This window comes from Rhinolophus ferrumequinum, chromosome 10 (assembly GCF_004115265.2).
Source record: "Rhinolophus ferrumequinum isolate MPI-CBG mRhiFer1 chromosome 10, mRhiFer1_v1.p, whole genome shotgun sequence".
NCBI lineage: Eukaryota > Metazoa > Chordata > Mammalia > Chiroptera > Rhinolophidae > Rhinolophus > Rhinolophus ferrumequinum.
Window position 1 is genome coordinate 55,340,378 of NC_046293.1, and position 20,748 is coordinate 55,361,125.

At 47.0% G+C, this 20,748-nt stretch overlaps 1 protein-coding gene across 4 annotated transcripts; it reads left to right on the forward strand.

The window, feature by feature from the left end:
- Positions 1–1,820: 1,820 nt before the first annotated feature.
- Positions 1,821–20,726, forward strand: DGKA (diacylglycerol kinase alpha). Of its 4 annotated transcripts, none has more exons than XM_033116898.1 (24): positions 1,821–2,022; positions 7,538–7,685; positions 8,122–8,195; positions 8,527–8,659; positions 8,904–8,978; positions 9,437–9,486; positions 9,851–9,925; positions 10,114–10,233; positions 10,346–10,460; positions 10,977–11,065; positions 11,184–11,303; positions 11,513–11,611; positions 11,793–11,873; positions 12,111–12,184; positions 12,345–12,419; positions 12,809–12,894; positions 12,985–13,074; positions 18,424–18,584; positions 18,826–18,890; positions 19,127–19,217; positions 19,482–19,680; positions 19,773–19,893; positions 20,082–20,142; positions 20,413–20,725. In XM_033116898.1, exons 2-24 carry the CDS (start codon positions 7,622–7,624, stop codon positions 20,494–20,496), a joined length of 2,202 nt encoding a protein of 733 aa, XP_032972789.1. In that variant the 5' UTR covers positions 1,821–2,022; positions 7,538–7,621; the 3' UTR covers positions 20,497–20,725. The 4 variants fall into 4 exon arrangements, 3 of the variants coding, with proteins under 3 accessions (XP_032972789.1, XP_032972788.1, XP_032972787.1); XM_033116897.1 differs by lacking the exon at positions 1,821–2,022 and adding an exon at positions 2,710–2,820; XR_004424118.1 differs by lacking the exon at positions 1,821–2,022 and adding an exon at positions 7,041–7,091 and having other exon boundaries at positions 19,773–19,908; positions 20,413–20,481.
- Positions 20,727–20,748: the final 22 nt, after the last annotated feature.

The window sequence follows — 20,748 nt, forward strand, 5'->3', positions numbered from 1 at the left end:
CTGAAACCAGGGAGGAGGATGAAAGTGGGTACTAGTGACTATCTCCAACAGAAGGCTGCGTGCCCCAGTTTAAAAAACAAAAAACTGAGAGTAGTGGCTGACTACGGACTTCCTAAGGCTTTAAAATTAAGCTTCAGAAGTTTTCTGGCGTCACAGCTTGCCTTCCTATGCTCCCCTTCCCTGACTTCCACCAGAGGCCCAACTCAGAACGTCTCAAAAGACTAAAAAAAAACTGATTGCATTCAATACACAGTTATTGTAAGTGTTCTAACACTTGCCATCCTTAACCCCTGTTCTCATCAGTTGTGCTTCATCCCTGCCAGGTCTAGCTAGCATCTTGTCCTTAGCCCTGTTACGAAGGATTAGAGGTGAGAGTGTGGGATGAAACCCCTAAAAACTAGAGGGATACATTGGTCTTGACTGTTCTACCTGAGGAGTATTAGTACTAGTGGGCTGCTCTATGGACCTTTGTACAAGAGGGAATCCTAAAGTGGCCCTTGTTAACTACCCAACGCTAGGCCCTCCACTGTGCCCCCAGACATCCTGCCTCAGCTCTGGGGTTGACAGGAAGTGAAACTCAACTGCCTGCCTAGCAGATCTGCCTGGGACCCAGCCCTGGGCCCGGATGTGCCCCCCACCTGAGGAGGAAGAGGGGAAAGAAGAGGCTGCGGAGAAGAAGGCTGTTGTTTTTTCCTTTCCCTTTGTTCGTTGTGGTTTCTTTCTTTCTGATTTTTATGATGTGGTTGATTAAAGAAATGAGCACCTGGAACTGTAGGCATTAGACGCCTCTTTCTGAGATGTTTCTTGGCCTTTCTTCCCCCCACCCCCAACAACAACTCACTTGGTGTATGATGGAGAGCACAGATCCTAAAGAAGACACAGAGAATATGACTGATTCTGTCTTGTTCCTTATTACAGAGATCACCTCATGTCCCACTTTGAAGTTTCAAAAATGTCTTAAAAGGAGCCTCTTTAACTTCATGTTGGAACATATCTGAGGATGATGGAATGAAAAACACAGATCATACATATAGGGTGGTATCACTGTGTTAATTGCAAGGAAAGCTTGATGCCTTAAGAATGAGTATCATTCCAGGATTGCTAGATGAGAGGTTCGGATTGGAAGAGGTGCTAGGGGTCTTGTTCTTTACTTACACTATATGTTTGTTTAGGATGGCTTAGAGTGGGGAGACACTATACACACACACACCCCAAGCCACTCTTTGGTGCAACCCCTAAACTAGACTATGTCTTTGGCTGTCCTGCAGAACTAAGTACAGGACCTGATGCAAAATAGAACTTCAAAAGTTTTTATGATTCCTTATGACTAAGGAGGTCATATAGGACGGGGAGATGAAGGATGGGGAGTGGCAGTGCCCTTGTCTTTTTAAGGTTGGAGGGGACACAGGAGCAGAGAGACAGACCTTCTCCAACCCATGCCTCAGATCTCCAGTTCAGACGCAACAACAATACCCTCAAACCCAATTTACTCAGCAGCTGTATTTCTGATAAAAATGGAGGAGTCTCTTCTAACAAGCTTGTCTTGAAACAATCAAGAACTGCTTAGAACCCCCTGTTTCCACTAGAGGTCCTCATGAATTCATTCCTTCTCCTCCACCAAAGGCTGTGTGTGTATTTGTGTGTGTGCACACGACGTGTACAACACACACACATATATCCTTCCAGTCAGAGCTCTCCCCTCCCCCTTTCTTCCACCACCAGGTGTAAAAGGGAAGATTCCAGGAACTCTAGACTTTGTTACTTGCCCTACTTCAATGAAGGGTAGGAAGGGGTTAGACGGTGTTGGGGCGGGGCCAGGGAGCAGGATGCCTGGGTCCCCAGTTCCTACCAGTAAGTCCCTAGGCCTCTGTTTCTCTACCTTGCTCTACCAACTTCACCACCATCCATGCTGCCACCAGAGCCTTAACTCCAGAACAGATTCCAGACTGGAGAAGCTGGAAGGATCTTCCTTCATCTTCTCTTTTGGCCAGGGCCTTCTACACCACCCACCAAGGCCAGCAGGTAAAATGGGACGGTTGGGCATAAAGAAAGGGTGTTCTTTGTACCTAAACCTCCACCCCAGGAATTAAGGGAAAGATCTGAGTCTTGAGAGAAGAAGATGTCCTTAGACTTGGGAAAACAAGTCTGAGACATTTTCGCGAGGTGAAGAACCTGGAGGTGGGCAGATTCTCACAGGTAGTGTCAAGCAGTGTGGAGCACATGGTCCGGGAGCTGTTCAGGTCTCAGGATGTGGAGTCTGGAACTCTGGCCTTGCCGCTGTGAAATCTCCTGAGTATGAATTTAAAAGTCAATGGTGGATGGAAAGCAGTTGGAAAGGGAAGTCCCCAGATGGCAGCAATTAGGAGAGGATGAGACCTTGGCTGGGTGGGCAGCGGCCAAGCTATCCCATCAACAGCCCTGCCTCCTATCTTGGACTCCAGGGTCGGAATGAAGGAAGAAGCTGTGAGTGATTGGAATGAAGGGAAAATAGAAACAGAGCTGGTCCCGGGGCGGGAAGAAAATGAGAAGCTCAGGATGTGGAGAAAGTGGCACAGACCAGAGCCCTGGAGTAGTCGTGGGAGGGGGTGGGGGATGAGGTTTGGTGAAATAGAAACTGAGGCTTCTCCAGACTGGCAGTTTCCAGAGTTGGGGGTGCCTGGCGCCGGCGGGCGGGCGGGGGTGAGGGGCGGGCAGCTGTGTCGTCAGGAGCGGGGCGGCCCAGCGGCGGCGGCGTCTGCCTGGCCCGTCCCCTCCAGCCCTGGTCGGGCTTCAGCTCCCGCGTCGTGCTTCAGCTCGGATCGCGCGCCCTCGGCAGGCAAGGTAGAGACCCCGCGAGCCCCCGGCCGCCGCCAGCCCTACCCTCACGAGCAGGAGGGGCGGGGGTCGCAGGAGGGGACTCCCCGCGGGCTGGGGTAGGGCTGCTGGGCCGAGAAGGAGGAAGCGTGACAGCTGGAGCGGGTAGATACCTAGCAGGGTTTGCGCCAGGACGCGGGGGCAGCGGGAGGACTGGGCCAGAACCCGTAGGCAGCGTTCCCCGCAAACCTTCCCCTCCATCCCTCCCGCTCTCTCGGAGGGATGGTGAAGCTAGGCTCCCAGTGACCCGAGTCCAAGGAAAGTCCGTTTTGGAATCTCCAGAGCGCTGCAGCGGTGGAGAAGGGTTCTTGTTTGGCCTCCTGGTCCCCAACTTCCCACCACTCTCCTTTCCACACCTGTCACCGAAAAGTTTCTGAAACTGCCTGGGTCTGAATACGCTTTTCACCTTTAAATGGGGGAAATGAGCTTTACTGAAGAAAAAATGCAAATATTACTGGGCATCTCCTCAGCCTCACAACGAATGAGCGAGCCCACATGCCTCAACTGTGCCAACATGGTAACTTCCTCCTGTATTACACAATGACACCCCCCTCACACACACACACACACACACACACACAAACACCACCCCCTTAATCAGGCAACACTACCATCTGTAAGGTTTGTGGAGGCTTAATGAATTTTGAGGCTTCAAGCCAAATGAGTCCCTCCCAGGGGCCACTAACTAAACTAGTAGCAGGGATGGGCAGCGAAGAATAGACCCTCCCTGGGTCCCAGAAAAGAAGAGGAGGATTTAGGCCCTGGTGTTGTTAAGGGATTCAGAAGTCCAGGTAATCAAACCTGGGCCCAAGAAGGAGTGCCTGCTCCTTGGGGTTCCGTGGTGGGTCAGCCCGAATGTTCTGGGGGCATAGCTGATTCTTGACTAACAGTAAACGTGGGGGACTTGGAATGTGAGCAATGAATGTTGAAGTGAAAAAGAAAACTAAATTTTAGCACTGGCTTTGAAAATCATATTTATCTCTTGGTTACCAGCAATTTTAGTATTTGATGTTTAAAATAAGATCTAGAAAATCAGAAACACTAAGATTGAATGGAGTGGACTAAGGACAGGATATGTAGATTCTGGGCATGACCCTGAGAGAGTTGTGCTCTCTCTGGGCCTCAGTTTTTCTCCTCTGTAAAATCTGAGAGTTGGTGCCTCCTAGCTCTGAGGATGTTCTAGGATTCTGTCTCCAAGTCAATTTCTAACTGTCTCACCCCAAGTTGGAAGGGGCTGGCAGGGAAACCAGAGGAGGGAAGGGAAGGGTGAGTCACAAATAGCTGGCTGGCAGGCAGCAGACCCCACCCTCCCAGCCCTGGCAGTCGCCTGGACTAGCCCAGGTTATAGCCTCAGGGTTGGGATGGAGTGGGGAGGACAAAACTGGACTTGTTCCAGGTCTTAAAGGTCCCAGGGTCTTGCAGTTAGCTGCATTTCAACAACAGGGGCAGCTAAACTTTCGAGGAGAGAAGTAAGGAGGACAACTGAAAAAATCCCAGGAGCGCTATGTCCAAGGTCTTAGCCCTGGGCTGTCCTTAGACACAGATAATCTAGTTTCTAGCCACCTCCTCACCCACAGGCAAAGTGCAGAATCCTGATACTACATGTCTGTGCCTGAGATATGACGGGGGGTGGGGGGGGAGGTGTACAATGGGGCTTCACTCATGCTCAGAGTTCCTAGAATTTATACCTGGGTCAAAGGCATTGTTTTTCCTGATCTCCAGATGTGTTTTCTTTAGGTACCACCCTTGTATAATGATAACAACAACAACAACTGACATTTATAGAGTTCTGTGCCATGCAGTTGCTAAACATGTTGCATGTATTATTTAATCCCCACATTGTGACTGATTTCTCTACGTACCCATTTTACCAATGAGAAAACAGGTTCAGGGAGATGAAATAACTCATCCAATAGCTAGGATTCTAATTCATGCCTACCTAATTCAAAAGTCCATTCTCTTAACCTTTATACTATATTTCAGACCTGGGGGATAGGAAGGGTCATTTTGAAAACAGAGACAAGAGAGAAGTATCATGTCCTGCCATCCTTTGTTTTCTCTCTCCCTGTCACTTTCTCTCAGGTTCCATTTCCTAGAATCTTGGAGCTATCTAAGAATCCCCAGGAGTAATCAGAGCAGCTAATTAAGCCATACAGGCCCCATTGGCCATAAGACAATTATGTATTCACTACACCTATTGTCACTAGAGATTATAGTCATTGAAAAGGGCCAGATGGGTGGAGTCCTTTCTCCAGAATGTCAGTGTCCCAGAACCCTTTTCTGAGTGTTTCCAGAGAGTCCCCAGAAAAGGAATGGTGTGCTACATAGAGGTGGGCAGCAGAGCTGTCTCAAGGACCGAGGCTAAAGAGAAGATTCTTGCACTGTCAGAAAGGAAATTCTTGTAGGTCCTGACGGCCTCCTTGAGCTTGACCCAACAAGCCCTAAGTAAGTGGGCAGAGAGGAGGAAGAAGGTCACAGTCTTGGATGGAGTACAATATAAGTGCTTTTTAGCATCTCTCATTCATTTAACAAACATGTGTTTAACACCTACTGTATGTGCCCCAAATTTCCTCATCCTTAGTAGCAGAATGGACACTTTGGCATCTCATTTAACCATATTTGGGTTAATATTTCCAAAACGTGAAACTCCCTAACTTTGCACAACTATTTGTACAACCAATATGGAGCACTTATAACATGCTGGGCACTGTTTTAGGTATTGGGGATACAGTAGTGAAGAAGACTGACAAGTTCCTGCCCTTGTGGAACTTACATTTTGGTAGAAGACAAACAGTAAACAAGGAAGAAAATAAATTAGCAAGATAATTTCCACTTGTGATAAGTTGTATGAAGGAAACAAAGGAGGGTGCTGTGCAAAGAAGGGGGCTACTTTACAAGGGAAGGATCAGGGAAGGTCTCTTTGAGGAGCTGACATCTCAGCTTAGGCAAGAAGTCAGCTCTGCCAAGAATGGGGAAGGGTATTCCTGGCAGACAGAGCAGTAAGTCTGATGGCCCTGAGCAGGAAAGGACTTAGTGTGCTTGCAGAACAGAACAGAAAGGAGGGCTGTGAGACTAAAGGGGAGAGTGGAACAAGAGGAGGAGAGAGAACCAGGGCTCTGCCACACCGTTCTTGGGTTTGAACTTTGGTTCCTCCATTTGTTACCTGCCTTGGGAAGTCCCAGCCTCTTTGAGCTCCAGTTTCTTCGTCTCTAGAATGACTATGCCAATAATTTTCTGTTTCATAGGATTTGATTTTAGTTGATAATACAACAATAACTATCATTTTTTGTAGGCCTTCTATATGCCAGGCCGTATACTACTGTGTTTCCCCCAAAATAAGACCTAGTCGGACAATCAGCTTTAATGTGTCTTTTGGAGAAAAAATTAATGTAAGACCTTGTCTTTTTTACTATAAGACCAGGTCTTATGTAATATAATATAATTAATATAATATAATGTAATATAATATAATACTGGGTCTTATATTAATTTTTGCTCCAAAAGACGTATGACAGCTGAATGTCTGGCTGGGTTTTATTTTCGGGGAAACACCATAGGTACTTTTAATACATTATTTGACTTACTCCCCACAACTGTGAAAGATAGGTATCGTTCTCCCCATTTTACAAATGTAATTTGCCCAAGTCACACAGTGGTATCAGAGCTAAAAATGGAACCCAGATATGACTAACCCTAGTTCTGTTTAACTCCAAAACGGTGCTTTACTGTAGTAACGTGAGATATTGTTATTGCTGTTGTTGAATCCTCAAGGCAAGTTGCCCTCTACTACTTGGTCCCCGGGCCACTGGTCAACATGATGCACGTGATGGCTCCTCCTCGGTCTCTGGGTCTCATAGCTGAAAGGTGGTGCTCCCCAAATACTGCTGGCTAACCTAGCAGGGTAGAAGGAAGACCCCAGAATCCGAGACTCACCCCCTAAGCTCAACCCTCCTGGAACTGGGACGTCAGGCAGATGCTCAGTCTCCCCTTACCTCCTCCTAATCTCGCGCTCCATGGTCCCCGCCCTTCCCGAGCCGAGCTCCGCGGGGCACAGGCGAGAGGCGGGACCCGGGCTGGGGACCCGGCCAGGGCTAGTTCTGTGTCGCGCGTCAGAAGCGCTAGAGGTCGTTGCGGGACGTGTGGGTGGCTGGGGGAGTAGGTGACAGAGCCCCTCTGAGGACCGAGGCTGGAGGCGGAGCAAGATGGGGTCGTGGCCCGGGAGGCGTGCCGGCAACGCAGTGAGAACCACCTGGAGGGCCGGGACTGCGGGGTCCGTGATGGGAGAGACTGCAGAGATTGGGGGTAGCGGGGGAATCGGTAGAAGCAAGAGAGAGACACGCTCACGGAAACATACACACTGGGAAAATGGGGTTAGTGACAGGAAGGTGAGGGTGGTCAGAGATGAATTAAGACAGATGGGGAGGAGAAATCAGAGAGCTTGAGAAAGATCCAGAAATGAGGAGAGAAAGAGATGAGTCAGAGAAACAGAAGCAGAGGACAGGCACTGTCCCGGAGAGATAGAGACATATGGAGAGGAACACAGGGAAAGGAAGAGACTGAAGGAGAGACTCTAAGACAAGAAAATGACAGAAATAACAGTGGGAGTGGACAATGAACGGAGTAGACAGAACCAAAGGAACTCTGTTGGCTCTTTCAGCCACATGCTCTTGTCATCTTCCTCCAGACCTACCCTTGGAAGCGGAGGCCCAGGTACCAAAAGTACTACTACCAAGCTGCCTTTGTGGCCATCCTTAAGAAAAACAGAAAGATGGCCAAGGAGAGGGGCCTAATAAGCCCCAATGATTTTGCTCAGCTGCAAAAATACATGGAATGTGAGTCTTCCTTTCAGTCCTTCAGTTCTGGAGACCTTACCCCAGTGAATCCCTCTTCTTCCTTCTAATTCACCCTCCCCGACCCCCATCCCCCAGTTTCCCCAGTGGATTTGAGCCAGTCAGCTCCTAAGATATGCTTATGATTTGGAAAGGGAGGAGAAGGAGATGGGGAAATGCCTGGGGTCTCAGCTCTCCATCCACCTTCTCTGAACCTTGACTGCCTGCTCCAAGTTTCAGAGAAGGAAGTGAAGAGGGGTACCACTTTGGAGGATCTGAAATGTTTCTCTCTCTGTATGTCTGTGTATTTTGAAATTTGTTCTTTTTTTCATCTCACTTGAATCTTTTTTTCCTGTTAGATGTCTGGGTGGGAGTCTGGCAGAGGGCAGGGAGAGCCGAACCAGGCTAATGCTCTTCTTTCACTCTCTTTACACCTTAGACTCCACCAAGAAGGTCAGTGATGTCCTAAAGCTCTTTGAGGATGGTGAAATGGCTGATTATCTCCAAGGAGATGTGAGTGGCAGCTGGGAAATCCTTTCCTTGACCAGTTCCTCCCATCTTTGTTTTTGCTACTCCATTGGGATCCCCAGCTTCCAGAGGTTGTTCTGGGCCCACCCCTTGCTCTCCTTCCTTGAGATACCCCACCGTCCATTGTTACGGCAGCTATTGCTTTCAGACAAAGCAAGATATTCTATTAATTCAGGACTCAGCCCTAGAAACCACACTCCTGTCTTGGATGCTTCTCAGCCCTGTATTTATTGTCTCTGTCCCCACTACTCCCAATTCTTCATTCCCTAACTTCCATCCTGCAGATTCCCCAGGGTAATGCTTGCTCTCATCATAGGCCATTGGGTATGAGGGATTCCAGCAATTCCTGAAAATCTATCTGGAAGTGGATGATGTTCCCAGTCACCTAAGCCTGGCACTATTTCAATCCTTCCAGACTAGTTACTCCTTAGAAGAGACTGTGAAAAAAGGTATGGTCATGTAGATGGGACTGGGCTGGGCCTCCAGAAGAGAAGTCAAATTAGTGTGCGTTTTGGGGTGAATTGAGTCATATATTAAGGGCAGGGTTGGGGGCGAGAGGTGGAGGTTGGCCAAGCTGGTCTAGGAGCTAGAAGAAGGAAAATTAAAGGGAAGAGTTGAAACAAACAAAGGAAAAGAGAAGAGCTAGAGTGGAGAGCACCCAAACCTCAGATCTGCTGTACTTTTTGCAACCAGATATGGTATGTCTCAGTGATGTCTCCTGCTACTTTTCCCTTCTGGAGGGTGGCCGACCAGAAGACAAGCTAGAATGTGAGTTGTCATTCTGGACTGGGAAAGGGGAGGAAAGGTGAAGGGAAAGAGGGTGTTCCCCAGCCTTCCCTCATTTTTTCAGGATTCCTAAGCACTGACAGGGTCAGACAAAGGTGGGGTCTGAGAATGGGCCCATTTCCTCTATTCCCCCAGACTCCTTATACCTAATGCCATCCACCATAGTAACCCCAGTTCCCATGTCTTGTAGATTTTCATGTGGGTGGCCTGGGGTGTTTGGGGGATATGGAAGGTGTGTACTGTCTCCCCTATCACGTTCACTAAGGGTGGAATCCAGGCCTGTTTCCCCTCCCTTTTTGTCTTTTTTTCAATCCTAGCCCCAAGCTTGGGCTCTTCATCCAAAAGGTTTCTCCCCGTCTCTTTGTTTCCCCTGTATTCTGTTATGAATTCTTTGGGTATCCCTCACAAACTGATCCTGGCCCCCCTAAAACACCCCACAGTCACCTTCAAGCTGTACGACATGGACAGAAATGGGATCCTGGACAGCTCAGTGAGTTGGGGGACCTGTATGCTGGGCAAGGGAGTTTGTGTCCATTTGTCTGTGCTCCTCTGTCCCAACTCTTCCAGGATCTTAAGAAGCAGAGGAAGCTAAAGGGAGAAGTTGAATCTTCTAGGACTAAATTTGGGAGTAGGTTCCAAGCTCTTGACTCCTCAAAGAGGAGGCTGGAGGCATGAATTGGGGGCTGCCTTGCAAACATATGAACACACATAGACACTCAGTGACTTGGCAGAGTCACCTGAAACTGATAGGTGGGTTTGGGGGTGGAACCCAGGAAACCTGGTTTCTAGAGAATGGTTTGGTTAGTGGTAGAGAAGTGGGATATGGCTTTGGCTCTTACCCTCTTGGCCCCCAGGAAGTGGACAAAATCATCATACAGATGATGCGAGTGGCTGAATACCTGGATTGGGATGTGTCCGAGTTGCGGCCGGTAAGGCAGTTCTTCCTTCCTGTCCCTTCTTACACCTCTCCTTGGGGAGTCCTGCATACACTTTACCCCATCTCTGAGAGGCAACCTGGTTCCCTTGGCTAGGATGGTTGGACTGGGTGTCCTAGAGGGCCATGGAAAGGTGTCAGACTCACACCAAAAGTTCCCCACACACCCTGTTCTCTGCTCAGATTCTTCAGGAGATGATGAAAGAGATTGACTATGATGGCAGTGGCTCTGTCTCTCTAGCTGAGTGGCTCCGGGCTGGGGCCACTACCGTGCCACTGCTAGTGCTGCTGGGTCTGGAGATGGTGAGTAGGAAAGACTTTGAGGAGGGGTAAAGCAACTGCCTTGGGTTGTGTTTGCCAGAGGTTGGCCCTCTAAAGGCTTAGACACTCCCTAGCATCTGCTGTGCCCTCCCAGACCCTGAAGGACAATGGGCAGCACATGTGGAGACCCAAGAGGTTCCCCCGACCAGTCTACTGCAACCTGTGCGAGTCGAGCATTGGTCTTGGCAAACAGGGGCTGCGCTGTAACCGTGAGTGATGGGGCCCGGTAATATGGGAGCAGAGGGGCAGCCCAGCTATCTGCGGGAGCATGGCGCTCTGAACTTCGCGAGACCTGGGTTTGAATCCTGGGCTCTACCACTGACTAGTTATGTGACTTAGTTAAACCTTAGTTTCCTCAACTGAAAATGAGGTGATTGTGAGCATTAAATGAGTTGATGCAAGAAAAGTGCTTCACCTAGTGCATGTACCTACTTTAAGCCTGCAATAAAAATTAGCTAGTTATTGTTATTTTTATATCTGGGCCTCCTTTACATTATCCAGCTAGTTATTGGCACATGGATGGAGTGGGGATAGGCATGTGGTAGCAATTGCTCTTTGGGGGGAAGAGTGAGGAAAGGGCATAGGTCTTGGAGGTAAGCCCCCACCCTAAATTTCTATTCTGTACCACACCCTCACCGCAAAGGGTTATATGTCTTGTTTCAGTGAGTGAGGAGGAAATAGGGGGAGGGGCTGCAGCTAAGGCTCTGACCTTCCCTCTCGCCCAGTCTGTAAGTACACCGTTCATGACCAGTGTGCTATGAAGGCCCTGCCCTGCGAAGTCAGCACCTATGCCAAGTCTCGGAAGGACATTGGTGTGAGTGATCCCGTGCCCACCCATACCCTGGCCCTGGCCCTTGGCCCGTTGCTGCCCTCATCCCTTCTCCAGCCCTTGCTCAGACCCTCTCAGACAAGGGATTGTCTTTCTCCCCAAGGTCCAATCACATGTATGGGTACGAGGAGGCTGTGTGTCTGGGCGCTGCGACCGCTGTCAGAAGAAGATCCGGATATACCACGGCCTCGTCGGGCTGCATTGTGTGTGGTGCCACCTAGAGGTGAGTTCGGGAGCTACCCCTCCAGCCTCTGCCTTGAGGCCTCTCCTTAAGCCGCCCTCTCTCCTCCTGCCAGTCGGCTCGCCTCCACGATGGCCTGTGCCATAGAGTCACAGTTGCCCGTGCTCCCAAGGGCTCTCCAGTACCAGACCCCCGACTTGAGGGGGGACGGGTTCCCTTCATGATTTCTCCATGCCCACCTTGTCTTTCAGATCCACGATGACTGCCTGCAAGCCATGGGCCATGAGTGTGACTGTGGGCTGCTCCGAGACCACATCCTGCCCCCATCTTCCATCTATCCCAGCGTCCTGGTGAGACCCTTGGGCAGCAGCTGGGAGGGCACAGGAGTGCTTCCTCGATTTAAAAACATACATATATACAATGCCATTTAGAGCAGAACGGCTATACTTTTAGTATTCAAGTCAGACTCTCATCTGTTTAGGGATTCACACACAATCCAGTTTTCTTTCCTCTGCTTCTCTTCCTTCCTAGGCCTCTGGACAGGAGCATAAAAGCAAAATAAGCCAGAAGATCGTGGATGATTTAAATTTGAGCACCTTTGAGGCTCTGCGGGTACAGGATTGAGAGGCTTGGGTTTCGTGGTGGGAGCTTGTTTTTCTTTGCTGGGGCCCCTTTCGGGAGAATGAAGTGGGAAACCTGGGGGAGGGTGCCTGTTCTCCAGAAGCCCCACCCTGGTAGGGGAGGGGGAAAGTATCTTGGGGGAAGTGACAGCCTTCCATCGGTCTCTAGGGCCATTTTCATTCTAACAAAACCTTACGTTCCTTATCCTTGTTTTCTTTCCCCATGCAGATTGATCCTGTTGCAAACACCCACCCACTTTTGGTCTTTGTCAACCCTAAGAGTGGTGGAAAGCAGGGGGAGAGGTGAGAAGAGCTATACTGGGTCTTTTAAGATGGAGAGGGAGGACCGACAGAGGTTTAGAATCTGTGTGTATGTAGAGGGCATACCTTGAGGAGGACATCAAGAGGGTGGGGTACAGAATCTCCATCCACTGCCATGAGATTTCCTTTTTCCCTCCCACAGGGTGCTTTGGAAATTTCAGTATCTACTAAACCCTCGACAGGTGTTCAACCTCCTAAAGGATGGTCCTGAGCCAGGGTGAGTTTCAGTTAGGGATTGTATCACAGAGTGTTTGTGTGTGGTGTGAGAGAGCAGGAAAGAATGCATGTTGGGAGCAGAGGGCTAGGGGACCCCAAGAAACCAGAATTCAGAATGCTGCTTTTACTAGGGTCACTAGGTATCCCCACCTCTGTGGTCTCTGCTTCATCTCCATTCTCAAAGAATGGAGATACCGTTTTCTCCCTAACCACTGAGGAATGGCTATAACTTTCCTCATTGTAAGTTTTCTCTGCCCTTAATGGAAAAAAGTCTTTTGACAAAGGGGAAGGAGATCATATGTGCAGAAAAGAAGTAATCTGCCTCTCCAGGAGTTTGGTAGCCTTGGTCTTGCTATCTTTCCTCATCTTCTCTCTCACCTTTTGTCTCAGGCTTAGATTTTTCAGAGAAGTTCCTGATTGCCGGATTTTGGTGTGTGGCGGAGATGGAACAGTAGGATGGATCCTAGAGACCATTGGTCAGTGCAGGGAAAGGCTCTGGGCAGGGCACTGGGCAGTGGGCTTCCAGAGCTAATTCCTTCCATCCATCCCTTCACCTACCTCCCCAGACAAAGCCAACTTACCTGTTGTACCTCCTGTCGCTGTGTTGCCCCTGGGCACTGGAAATGATCTAGCTCGTTGCTTAAGATGGGGAGGAGGTAAGTGATTAGAAATTGTTTTCCTGGGGGATGGGTAGAGTTAGGCTGGAGGGAAAGGCACACCTAGAAGGCATCTAGGCATCTGGTGTACAAAGAGGGTTGGGGATGTAGAGGCACTGATGTGTGGGTGCCAAAGTGGATTGTCCCAAAGGAAGAGAGCTTTGAAAGAAACAAGGACCACAGTCTGAACCTAGAAGGGTCAAGGATGGCAGTCCTATTCCTATAAATCTACAAATATCCTATTTCTCCCCACCGACTCCTAGGGCTCAAAGCATCAAGGAATATGGGGGTTAGGGGAAGGACAATGTGGGAATGAGGAAGGTTGTATAAGAGCTAAGTCAGATGCTGACTGATGGCACTAGCAGGGAGCTTGGCCGCGATTTATTCATTCAACCAGCTAATCAAAGGGCATTCATTCATTCATGATCATTTCTTCCCATCTATTGCAACACTCTCCTGACTGCACTCCCATTTCTAGTCTCTTGCTCCCTTCAAAGAGAGAGTTCAAGGGATGGTATTGGTACTTAAAGTGCTCAGTGTAGGGCAGGTTGAGTTTGAGGTGTCTTGGAGTTGAGGCTGTTGGACTCACAGTCCAGCTCTGAGGTCTTGCAGAAAAGCGTTTTAGGTGGAAGAAGTTGTGTAAAGCCAGAAAAGCCACCAACAACATGGTGGTGCTTTAGGGAAAGTGTGAGTCATTCATTGTGACTGGAACATCGGGTACAAGGTGGGCAATGGGGAGAGGAAGGACTAAGTTGAGCAGAATCCATATGATGGAGGGTCATGAATGCTGTGCTAAGGAGTTTTTAACTTTATCCTGCCAGAGACTGAAAGCTGACAGCTCACAGAAATGATTTGTATCATTTGCCTTGCAGTGTTTTAACTTTTTGACTTTGGTTATTTCTAAGAAATGGGTCATGTATACTTCAATTCACCACAATCCCCTGGGCTTACCTTTCTAACCTGAGGCATTTGAATGTGTAATTTGTGAATCATGGGGAACTCTTAAACTCATGAAAGATGTAACTAAAAGAAAAAAATAGGTGTGTGTGTGTGTGTGTGTAACTCTATTTAGTAAAATTTCTCTCTATGTAAAATATTATTCCAGAAACTAGGAATATCTCTAAGTACATATTATAATTTAAATCTTTTTTTTAAATACATTTTATTGGGGAATACTGGGGGACTGTATGTTTCTCCAGGGCCCATCAGGTCCAAGTTGTTGTCCTTTCAATCTTAGTTGTGGAGGGCGCAGCTCCGCTCCAGGTCCAGTTGCTGTTTTCAATCTTTAGTTGCAGGGGGCACAGCCCACCATCCCATGCAGGAATTGAACCAGCAACCTTGTTGAGAGCTCGCGCTCTAACCAACTGAGCCATCCGGCCGCCCGATATAATTTAAATCTTGTATGTAAAATATGACCAATTCTTTTTGGCCAGTTCTTAAATCCTCAACATCTGACTCTGTTTTCATTTACAGTATTAGACACTTTGAAATCATGTATTTTGAGTCTTCACTGTGTATTCTGCAATGAGACTCTCATAGCAGTTTCTGCGATGCAACTGAATCATGAAAATAATGATATAAATATAGCACTAATGAAAATTTATGCTGATATTGAAAAAAAATCATAAGATGTGAAGAGGAGGAGATGCAAGGAATATTCTGTGGGAGCTCTGTGGAGGATGGGTTGGAGGAAGGAGACAGGGTAGGAAAGTACCTGTCCTGCAGTAGTCTAGTCAAGAGATGATGAACACAAAAGCAAAGGCAGCAGCAGTGGAGTTCATGAGGTAGAAGCCACAATGCTTGGTAACTAATGGGTTGTGGAGGAGGAGGTGAAGACAAGTCTAGGACACTTTCTAGGTTTGTAGACTGAGTAGATGATGGTGCCATTTACTAAGATAGGGAATACAGGAGGAGGACCAGGTTAAGAAAGAAAGGTAGATCTGGTTGTGGACCTGTTGAGTTGAGGGGTCAGTGGAGCACCCAGATGGAGAAGTGTGGTGGGTAGTTAGAAATCAATATTAGGAATTTAGGATAGAAGTCATGGCTAAAGATATATGTTCGAGAGCCATCTTATCTTCTCCTGGGAGGTGATTAACACCCTGAGAGTAGACGAGTTACCCAGGGAAAGAGAAGGTGGACAAGGAGAGCAAGATCCTGCTACACACTCTGTTTCAGAGCTGAGCAGAGGAAGATAAATGATTAAAGTAGTCTGTATTAGTGTCCTATTTCTGCTATGAGAAATCACCACAAACAGTGGCTTAAAATAACACAAATTTATTATCTTGTAATGCTGGAGGTCAGAAGTCCAAATCAGGTCCCGCTGTGCTAACATCAAGGTGTTGGTAGCTGTGTTTTTTCTAGAGTCTCTAGGGGAGAACCCCTTGCCTTGCCTTGTCCAGTTTCTAGAGGCTGCCTGCATTCCTTGGCTCATGGCCCCCTTCCAACCAGCAATGTTATCATCACTCCAACCTCTGCTTCCACTGTCACATCTTCCATGACTCCTGTCTTGCCTTCCTCTTTCACTTCTAAGGACCCCTGTGGTTACCTTGGGTCTACCCAGATTATCCAGGATAATCTCCCCATTTAAAACTCCTTAATTTAATCACATCTATAAAGTCTCTTTTGCCATAGAAGGCAACAGATTCTGGAAATTGGGATGTGGACATCTTCCAGGGGCCATTATTCTGCCTACCACAGAGACTAAGAAGGAGCAGTCAAAAAAGGACTCTCTGTAACTTAGAGAGTGGTAGTTTAGAAGCCAAGTGAGGAATTTCATAAGTTAAAATGAGAACTAAAGATATACTATTGGTTTTGGCAGGAATCATTGGCAATCTCTGCCAAAAGAGTTGCAGCCGGGTGGTACGGTGAAAGGCAAATTACAGTGGGTTGAACCATCAGGGGAATGTGAGGATGTGAAGACCCTTTTTTGTAATCCTTTTTGTTTTCCTGATTCCAAAAATCATACATGCTTGTGGTAAAAAATAATTCAAACATTTCAGATACACATGACAAGAAAGTGAAAGATCCCTGTAATCTACTCCCTAAAGTTTTGGAGTCTTATTTCTCCATGGTTTTCTTCCTAGACACATACTAATATATATTTAAACAATGAGGTCATTTTACAGATGTTTTTCTACTTTTTGTAAACTACACAGTTCGTCTTGTTATCATCATATTTCAATACATTCAGGTTTGCCTCACTCTTTTTATTACTGAATAGCATTCCATTGTGTGACTATGTCATCATTTATTTACCCAGTCCCCTATAGATAGACATTTGGGTAGCATTCAGTTTTTTATTACAAACCATGCTGCAGTGAACACCCTTGCACATCTGTCTGTGCACACAGATGTGAGAATTTCTCTAGGAGAGATTTCTAGAAGTGGAATTGCTGGCTTAAAGAGTGAACATTGTACATTTGATTATTTTCTTTAAAAAATACACAAATAATACATCAGTACATTTTGACTAAAAATTTTTAAAAAGTGAAATGTGTAAATCTTTACATACAGGTTTCCTCTTCCCTACCCCTCACCTCCCAGAGATAACCACTGTTTCCTGTTTGCACTCATTTTTCTGTTTTTACGTGCACACACGCATACATAACACACTCAACTTTTAAACAAACATAAATGGGATCATGCTACCCAGATTGTTCTGGTTTTTCTTTTTTCATTGAATAATATGTCTTGCAGATCTTTCCATGTTAGTACATATAGATTTCATTCTGTATTCAATAGCTGCACATTATTCCATGGCATGGATTTGCCATAATTTATGTAACCTTCCCCTACTGATAGGCATTTAGATTGTTTCCAATTTTTTGCTGTTTTAGAAAGAACCTCAACAAACTTCCTTGTACATCCTTCTCTGTGCACACGTGTGTTAGTTTCTGTAGACAAAATTCCTAAAAGTGGAATTGTTGTATCAAAGGATATATTGGATAAAATTTGATAACATTTGGATAAAAATTGCCAAATTGCCTTCCAAAAATGAAATACCAATTTATGCTCCAACCAACAGCAAATGAGAGTGCCAGTTTATTCATAATATCCTTAACACTTGGTTTTCTTAATCTCTTCATAATTTGTCAATCTGATAGGCAACAAAAAGTTACTAATTGTTTTAATTTGCAATTCTTTTAATTATTAATATTGAGCATCTTTAATATGCATATTGGTCATTTGTATTCTTCTGTGATTGGCTTGTTTCTGTTATTTGCCCATTTTTCTATTGACTGTATAAACAGTGATTTGTGAACTTTTTTTGAATATTGGGGAAGTTAATCTGTTATATGTACTATAGCTATTTTCTCCTGGTTTGTATTTGTTTTTTGTTTGTTTGTTTGTAGGTATCTGTTATTTATGTAACTATACAGAAATTTTTAATTTTAATATAATTGTGTTATCAATCTTTCCCTTTTTTGACTCCTAGTTTTATATTATGCTTTAGAAAGGCCCTTCCCACTCAGATTATTAAAACATTCTCTCATGTTTTCTTCTAATAAAAATTCTGCTTCCTTTTTCACATTTAAATTCTTGATCCATCTTGAATTTTTTATTTAAAAAAAATTTATTACATTTATTGTGGTGACATTGGTTAATAAGATTATATATTTCAAGTGTACGATTCTGTAATACATCATCTGTATACTGCATTGTGTGTTCACCACCCAAAGTCTTCTTCCATCACTATATATTTGACCCCTTTACCCTTTTCTTCCTCCCCCCCACCCCTCCATCTTGAATTTATTTTGGTATAAGGAATGACTTTTATACCGAGCACCATTTATTGAATAATCTACCTTCTCCACTTATTTGAAATGTCATCATATACTAAATTCTTATACAAACTTGGGTCTATTTCTGGGCACTCTATTCTTTACTATTGAACTTTTTATTCTATTCATTGTGTACAGTATCACACTGTTTAGACACTATTGCTTTATACTGTGTTTGATCTGGTAGAATGAGGAAAGTGTCAATGGGGGGAGGTGGTGGAGAGAGAGAGAGAGAGAGAGAGAGAGAGTATTCCCATTCATAATTTTTTTTTATTTTCCTGGCTATTTTCTCTAATCTTCCAGATGAACTTTGGCATTATTGTTAGATGTGTACATACATTGGGAACAATTATCCTCCATGACAGTATGGAGAAAGGGTCAGCAAGGTCTGTGGGACATTGGTCCGTGGGAGCCATACCCAAGCACCCTGCCCTCCCACTGGCAAGGGCTGGGAGGAGATGCAGAACCAGGGCAGAGGGTCCCTGGGAATTTGTGGAGCTGGGAGCTACGAGGAGGTCTCTTTGGGACCTGGGACTCAGTGATAACTTGTCTTCTCCCCCATCCCTAGGGTATGAGGGACAGAATTTGGGGAAGATTCTCAAGGATTTAGAGACGAGTAAGGTGGTACATATGGATCGATGGTCTGTGGAGGTGATACCCCAACAAACTGAAGAAAAGAGTGACCCAGTCCCCTTTCAAATCATCAATAACTACTTCTCCATCGGTGTGGTCAGTGGAGTGGGACATGGGGAAAGGGAGGAAGTGGAGGTTAAACAGGCAAAGGCTGGAGGAGGGCAGACTGGGGAGGTAGAGGTTAAGGGAGCTGTGACAGGGAAATTGGGGGTGGGGTACAGTGGTGTGAGTTGCAAGAAAAGAACATGGGACATACTGCTCCCAAATGGGGGAGTTACAGAAAGTTCTGTGCTAAGGGGAGGCAAGCCTCTGATTTTCCACGCCCTGAACTCCCCAGGATGCCTCTATTGCTCACCGATTCCACATCATGCGAGAAAAGTATCCTGAGAAGTTCAACAGCAGGTGAGGGAAAGTGGGAGTGGGGTGGGCATACACAGTGGCAGGGACCAGTCTGGGGCCAAGTCTGACCAGAGCACTTGGATAGTGACACCTCTAGGAAACCCCTCAACCTAAAGCTACCCTGTTCCACACGTGACTGGAATCAGGAGGTTGATGTCCTTCCCTGTCACTTGCCTACCCCTGCCTGCACTGTGTAACTTGTCCCCTCCCTACTGGGCCTTATATTGGGGCTGACACAGAATGAAGAACAAGCTATGGTATTTCGAATTCGCCACATCTGAATCCATCTTCTCAACGTGCAAAAAACTGGAGGAGTCTTTGACAGTTGAGGTGGGTGTGATAAGACCTAACCCGATGTCCTTTTCAGCTTTTTATACCTTAGTTTCTCCCTCCACGGGCACCCTCAAGAATTTCCCATATCTTGAACCTCTACTTTGACCTCCCAGTTCTCCAATTCTGATTTCCCAAGTCCTAAGATATATTAGTCCCTATTTCTCTCCATTCCTTGCAAAACTCCAATGTGTCTTCTGGTGGAGGGAAGGGTCACATCCTTGATTATGACAGACGTAAGGATGTGTTTTCTCCTCCCCTCAGATTTGTGGGAAACCACTGGATCTGAGCGCCCTGTCTCTAGAAGGCATCGCAGTGCTGAATATCCCTAGCACGCATGGTGGCTCCAACCTCTGGGGTGATACCAAGAGACCCCATGGGGACATCCATGGGATCAACCAGGCCTTAGGCGCTGCAGCGAAAGTCATCACTGACCCTGACATCCTGAAAACCAGTGTACCAGGTGGGAGCTGAGTGGACGGGCCTAAGGGGGGAGGTGTGACTTTGGAGGCACCCTGCTTCTGCGAAACCTATCTCACTACTTTCCATCCCCAGACCTAAGTGACAAGCGGCTGGAAGTAGTAGGGCTGGAGGGTGCAATTGAGATGGGCCAGATCTATACCAAGCTCAAGAATGCTGGACATCGGCTGGCCAAGTGCTCTGAGATCACCTTCCAGTAAGGAAAGCTCTGGTAGGGGCTCTGCGGGAAGGAGTGGGGCCAGCAGCTTCAGGGGCATGGGAATAGTGGAGAGGGGCTGTACTAGGTCTTCCTCACTACCAAAGGGTCTCACAGCCAACCTAAGAAACAGTTTTGGTATTTGGTTGGTAAAGAAATCTCCACCAATCTGCCTTGGCCTCCCACAGCACCACCAAAACCCTTCCCATGCAAATTGACGGAGAACCCTGGATGCAGACACCCTGTACAGTGAGTATTGCCTGTGCCTGCCAAAAACGGAACCGTCGCGCTCATGGATCCTAAATCTCCATTCCATAGCTTTTGTACTTCCTCCTGATGCGTTAAGTTCCCCTGTGCACCTCCTGTCACATCCTGATTTCTCAGCCCCAGGCCTTCCTACCGTGGCCTCTCTAGGACCCCGGCAACCCACCCTGAACCCTACAGATCTTCCCCCAAATCTCCCAGCTCCCGCGCCAAGGCTCTACGTCCTGCCTCTGAGGATGCCCCCTTCCCTTCCAGATCAAGATCACTCACAGAAACCAGATGCCCATGCTCATGGGCCCACCCCCACGCTCCTCCAATTTCTTCGGCTTCTTGTGCTGAGGGATACCTCGGCCTCTAAGCCGGCCTTGAACCCACCTCCCTGGACTCTACTCCCTAGGCTCTGTGTACTGCTGCCACACCCTCCTGCCAGCTCAGGGGAGTGTTTCTTCACCCTCACAGTATTTATTATCCTGTACCACCCCCACTCTTCCCCATGCACATGTGTGCACGCGTGTGCACATGTGTGCATGTACACACACACACACACACAAACACCACAAACACATACACTGAAAGTGCCTCATCAGAATA